This window comes from Branchiostoma belcheri, unplaced genomic scaffold, assembly GCF_001625305.1.
Source record: "Branchiostoma belcheri isolate BF01 breed outbred unplaced genomic scaffold, Haploidv18h27 scaffold1, whole genome shotgun sequence".
Classification (NCBI taxonomy): domain Eukaryota; kingdom Metazoa; phylum Chordata; class Leptocardii; order Amphioxiformes; family Branchiostomatidae; genus Branchiostoma; species Branchiostoma belcheri.
In genome coordinates, this window is record NW_017802379.1 from 2,233,584 (window position 1) to 2,238,813 (window position 5,230).

Genomic DNA, 5,230 nt, shown 5'->3' on the forward strand with positions numbered 1-5,230 from the left:
AATCCCTACCTACCGACCCTAATTTTTTCTGGACTGTAATAGGAAACACAACATTTATTTTGTTAGGCCTTATTGCCTTGGTACTTCAGGGTTCTCACCAGGATTTTTTCACAGCGTAGGGGGACCCAGTGCAGCGAGGCCACACTGCGAGCGCGGCGCGGGCACAATGTGTATTATGGCATTCTTAATTGCAGCAAGGAAATCTTTTATTTCTTAATAAATAAAGTTATTAATATTAGGCAATTTTATGTCAAGTGATATGTTTGACAATTTACTGCTAATGAAACTCGGAGACAATGTTGAACTATTTCTTACAATTTTCAACTTATACAAGTGTAAGTCAGAAGTAGTTTCATTGATTGATTAAAGCTCATGTACATAATAAAGGATTCATTAAACTAAACGCCTCCTTCACTATAACAGAGTAGAAAACATAAAAGGACCATCATCAAGACAACAAAATGGCTTCATAATTTTGGTAAGACAAATTTCAACACAAATGTACTCTTACCTTCAAAGAAACTTTTCTATCCTATTTTAAAGTTAAGCTGTATCAAAACAATCTAGCACAGCGTTAGCTTCATGTGACCCGTGAAGAAAATTTGGGCCAAGTTTGTCAACTACAGATTTCCTGGGGGTAGAAAATTAGTCACACATTGTCAAACCTCTGGCCAATGCACGCCCCGGCCACGAGGGAGAATCTCATTTCAAATACCAGCTTTGCCAACAATGTCACCTTTGAGGCTGTTTAGAATATTGTTTCCTCTATTTTCCCCTCAAAAATTAGCCAAATTAGTCCGATTGCAGTTCAGAATCCCCGAAACAATTCTGGACACATTTTGAAACGCCCACTCAGCTCACTTGTACGTAAGATACCTCGTCACCTGACCTCGCTAATGATATAAGGATATCAAGTCTCGCGAGAGTTGGGCCGAGAGTGTAAAATAAACAAAGAAAGATGGCGGCTCGGATTAGAAAGACGCCAGCGGCCCGATGTTTCATCAAGAAAATAAGCTATTTACCTCTTTCTTTGCCACGATAACGGTATCTAGGGACTTTTAATGGGTTTTCTTACAAATGGACACGCTTTTCACTGGCACTAGTATTGTATTTTTACCCGGAAAAACGGTGCCAGCCAAGCTATACTGGGGAGTCCCCAAACACACGTTCCCCGACGTCCGTGCGCTTGCCGGTGCCTTTACTTGCCCGCGGTAATTAATTACATTGTTTACATTCATTGTTCTCTATTGTCTGAGGTGTTCCTTGTGACAAGAGCAAAGACAATTTTTTTTCAAATTCAAATCAAGTACTATTACTACAGGACAGATTGAAAAGGGAAAAAACAACACAAAATCCCCCCGACGCTGGCAGCACCACAGCGTCGGGGGCAAAGTCACAGCGTCGGGGTAAAAATTCACAGCGTCGGGGCCCCCGACGCTCAAATGCGCTGGCGAGAACCCTGGTACTTGGGTTCTACATACTTTGTACAAAACATTATATGTACCATACACTTTTGTTATGTGCAGCTCAAAACTTTTCCATCACAACTTCTAAATTTTGTCTTTTACACAAAATTTTATTGACTAACACATACACATATATATGATAATATTCAGCCACTATTTTTCCTGTCTAATTTATTATTACTAAAAGTCTGGTCTAGATACTACAGTACATGTAACGTTACTTATGTGACATTGTCAATATGTCTAGAAAAGAAGTTTTTAAGTCAGACCATGTCTAAGTCCTCAGTGGAGGAGTCTTCACTTTCATCATCAAGTGGAGCTCTGCTGAGCTGCTGAAACACGTCCTCAGCATCAAAGTACCTGTTATCCAGGGCAGCTGGGAAATAAAGGAACATCTCTGACAAATTTTCTTGCTGCTATTGATCCCATAACTGATACAAATCTGGCTACCTTAGTAGGTTGAAGATTTAAGTAACTGTGTTGTTATAATGTTATATGTTTTCATAAAATATAATATCACGTTAAAATGTATTCATTTCATGACGACCCCAGTCTCAAACTTTTGTCAGAGCTGTTTGCAGATAAAATATTTGCTTTAAAAGAAATAATTAACAGGGCAAAACTTTTACAAGAGGACAAGGTGTAAACAAATGTTTTGCTCCCATAGCATTGCCAAAAATGCACATTACCTTCTTCCATCTGAAGCTGTGACTCCACCTCAAACTCTGCACCCTGTCCTGTTGTGTCACACACCTCCTTCAGGTTCAGGCCTGACACCAGGCGGGTGGTAGGGGCATCATCACCAGAGAAGCCCTATTATGTTAAAAAAAGGTTGGAAGGGATAAACAACAACTAAAACTGTAATCAAATATTTTTTGGTAAAAAAAAATACAGAACTTAAAAAAAGTGAACAAAAGGTAACAAAAAAGAGAGAAGACAGAAAACAACATCACAAAGACTGAAACAGAGAAATTAGAAACATAATATTAAAAAGAATTGAATAGTGTGTGAAACCCAACATTACACGCTTGAAGTTGAAGAACATGGTTGAAAAGGCTCCGCCCCTGTGGCGTCAGCAAAAACAAAAGCTCCATAGCGGCAGGGATGACTTCGTTAGGGAAGAGGAAATTGGAAATTATGAAATGTTAAAAGCACACAAAGGGAAAGAGAAGAATGGAAGAACACAAAAGAAAGCATTTCCAAGAAAGAAAGGCCACGCCAAACAAAAACACAAACAGATTTCACCTAAACAAATAAACATGCAAAACTCACAGCATCTTCTGCACAGCTTTCAAACTCGCTGGAAGAATCATTTGTCTGGCCACACTGTCTTTCGTACTCCTCGGCTGGAATGGGGGCTCTCTCTGCCATTCTGGGACCAGATTATGGAAAGTAAAGTAAACGAAGAGGAGGAAAATCTTTCATAAACTTTCTCGAACCACGCTCTCTTTTCCCCTGAGTTCTTGGAAAGTTTAGTCGCTGATTCTAGTGCTCATTCGACATTGCACTATTTCACATAAATTCCAGGTATACAAAACACCAAAAGATTTCAAAGTGTAAAACTTTTCCTGTGATAAATTTTTAATATGTAAATTTAATTAATATATGGCAATAAATAATTAAGAGATGGATGAATTTTTGATTCAGTGGGTAACGTCAGATTTGCGTCGAATTAGGCGCTACATTATACCAGCTGTCAAGCTTTTGGACTGCTACAAGCGACATAGGTATAATATATTTGAAAGCTAGGACGTAATACCACAAGGCATCACTTCTTGGAAAGTGTAAATGATATAATTATGTCTACATTACCTAAAATTTCATAATTGTCTTTATTTGATGTATTTCGGAGCCGAAGTTATTTATGTGATTAATATTCACTTTGTAACCTCCCTCCTGAATGGTATCGCCTGTTTCAAAATGGCGGGCGACGAAAGATGGAATTACGGCAATATGGACATGTATTTGCCACAAAATCCGCCCTCTAGTGGCGCTATTTCACAAAACTATAACCAACAAACAGAACCCCTGCCTCACAGAACAGACGGAGAACCGCCAGTCACCCAGAATGGCCAGGCAACTCACGAAGATTCGGCGTTCTACCTCCTAAAAGATATGCCAGGTATGTAAACGTAACATAATTTATGCTTCGACCGAAATTCTGGAAATGGAAAGTGACAAAAGCAAGCTATGTCTCATATTAATCGCTGTAAACCAAATATATATATTTTTCAAATTGTGGTACAATCTGATTTACAGTCTAATATCGGTGAATATGTAACTGTTATGCGATATTTCTAACCATTTTTGTATGTTTGAAACGGTACCTAATATACATCAAATTTGTTTACTTGTTATACTTATAGATATGGCTGTATTTCCCTATGCTGTATAGCAGATTGGTAAATATTGCTATGCTTCTGTTACCATATTATGAACTATTTGTTATTTTCAGGCATCCCCAGACCAGGTGGGCCTCATCATGTGTCACCTGGTGCACAAGGTACCATAAATTCATAAATTTGTGACTCATATATTTCGTGTTGAAATAGAGTCTCCAATATCTTTAAGGTCATTGTAGTATAGTGATACAATGGGAAGCAAATGTTCGTAGTGTAATGAAAATGTAAAAATTTAAAGAAAATCTCATTGCACTTGTCTTAGCCCAAATTCGTTGAGACTCAATGAGAGCTCACAGTTTCATGACTTCTATCCCAAATACCTCATTTTTCAGGATGACTGACCTAAAAGTTGTTGAACCCAATAAGCAAAATCTTAAGTGTTATGGAGTACAATGTGTTTTGTACCCTGGATGCCAAAACTAGTATCGGGCCGTTAGCCGTTTTCCTTCGGCAGCCAAGAGCCCTTCACCCGCCTATCTAAATTACCGCTACGGGGGAGTTGAGCCCGAGGGGTTTGTCCGGCCCTATTTGTTTTGCTATAATGGAACAACCCCATGAAATGTTGTTATCTTGCTGTCAGCTGCAGTAGACATCACGGGCAGTGTAAACCTGATCCAGCACCACGGCCTGGAGCACTCATTCCACAAGTTCTGTGGCAAGAAAGTCAAGGAGCCTCTCAGCAATTTTTTGCCAAACTTACCGGGTAAGCAATATCAGAGAAATAGCTTGTTCTTCTGTTTTCATGGATTTCAATTTCATCAAAGATGGTTTACTATACTATATACATTGTAGTATACCGTACGGTAGCATATCTTTTTTACTGCACACACTCACACAAAATTGCAAAACAAGGCAAAGGTGCAATTTACTAGTACTACATTTACATCTTTCCAGGAAAAAATAGATTTTAGTTAGCTATAAATGCATTTCCAACAACAAAAATATCATACTGTAATAATATTTTCTTTGACAACAGGTTTTATAGACACACCAGGGTTGCAAGATGGAAGGTAGGAAACACACATTATTATTATTATTATTTTACATATGCCTTATTATGTGTACCGTGAGAGTGTAGGTTACTACTTACTAGCAACAAAATTTAGAAAATGTACTTTGTTATATACATACTAGTATATGTAAGTAGAAAGTGATACTCGTTATGCACATTATGATATAGTACAATTCTATTATTGACAACTTCATGTATGTATATTAATGAGTATGTGTCATGATTCATGAACTGTTTCCGCAATATTTTTATTGTATTATCTTCTGCGGCCAGTAACAATGTCACAGGAATGGCTCAGAGGCAAGACTAAGTTCTCTCCTTTCTGAATGTTGTTGTTGCTATATTGTATT

General features: G+C 38.1%; 2 protein-coding genes across 8 annotated transcripts in view; one reads left to right on the top strand and one right to left on the bottom strand.

Annotated features, from left to right (window-relative positions):
* The window catches only part of LOC109466581 (inactive peptidyl-prolyl cis-trans isomerase FKBP6-like), a 17,699-nt gene extending 14,761 nt beyond the window's left edge, over positions 1 to 2,938 (bottom strand). For both annotated transcript variants that reach the window (XM_019764323.1, XM_019764315.1), the window contains exons 1-3: positions 2,739 to 2,938; positions 2,156 to 2,279; positions 1,736 to 1,842 (exon numbers count right to left, since the gene is read on the bottom strand). In XM_019764323.1, the coding sequence (XP_019619882.1) occupies positions 1,736 to 1,842; positions 2,156 to 2,279; positions 2,739 to 2,837 (330 nt within the window). In that variant the 5' untranslated portion in view covers positions 2,838 to 2,938. The remainder of the gene's footprint in view (positions 1 to 1,735; positions 1,843 to 2,155; positions 2,280 to 2,738) is intronic.
* Positions 2,939 to 3,358: 420 nt separating this feature from the next.
* LOC109467449 (mediator of RNA polymerase II transcription subunit 19-like) overlaps positions 3,359 to 5,230 on the top strand; it is a 6,144-nt gene continuing 4,272 nt past the window's right edge. For 4 of the 6 annotated variants that reach the window (XM_019765440.1, XM_019765484.1, XM_019765458.1 and 1 more), the window contains exons 1-4: positions 3,359 to 3,588; positions 3,922 to 3,969; positions 4,449 to 4,571; positions 4,845 to 4,878. In XM_019765440.1, the coding sequence (XP_019620999.1) occupies positions 3,387 to 3,588; positions 3,922 to 3,969; positions 4,449 to 4,571; positions 4,845 to 4,878 (407 nt within the window). In that variant the 5' untranslated portion in view covers positions 3,359 to 3,386. The remainder of the gene's footprint in view (positions 3,589 to 3,921; positions 3,970 to 4,448; positions 4,572 to 4,844; positions 4,879 to 5,230) is intronic. The other 2 variants (XM_019765449.1, XM_019765466.1) reach the window with 1 other exon arrangement.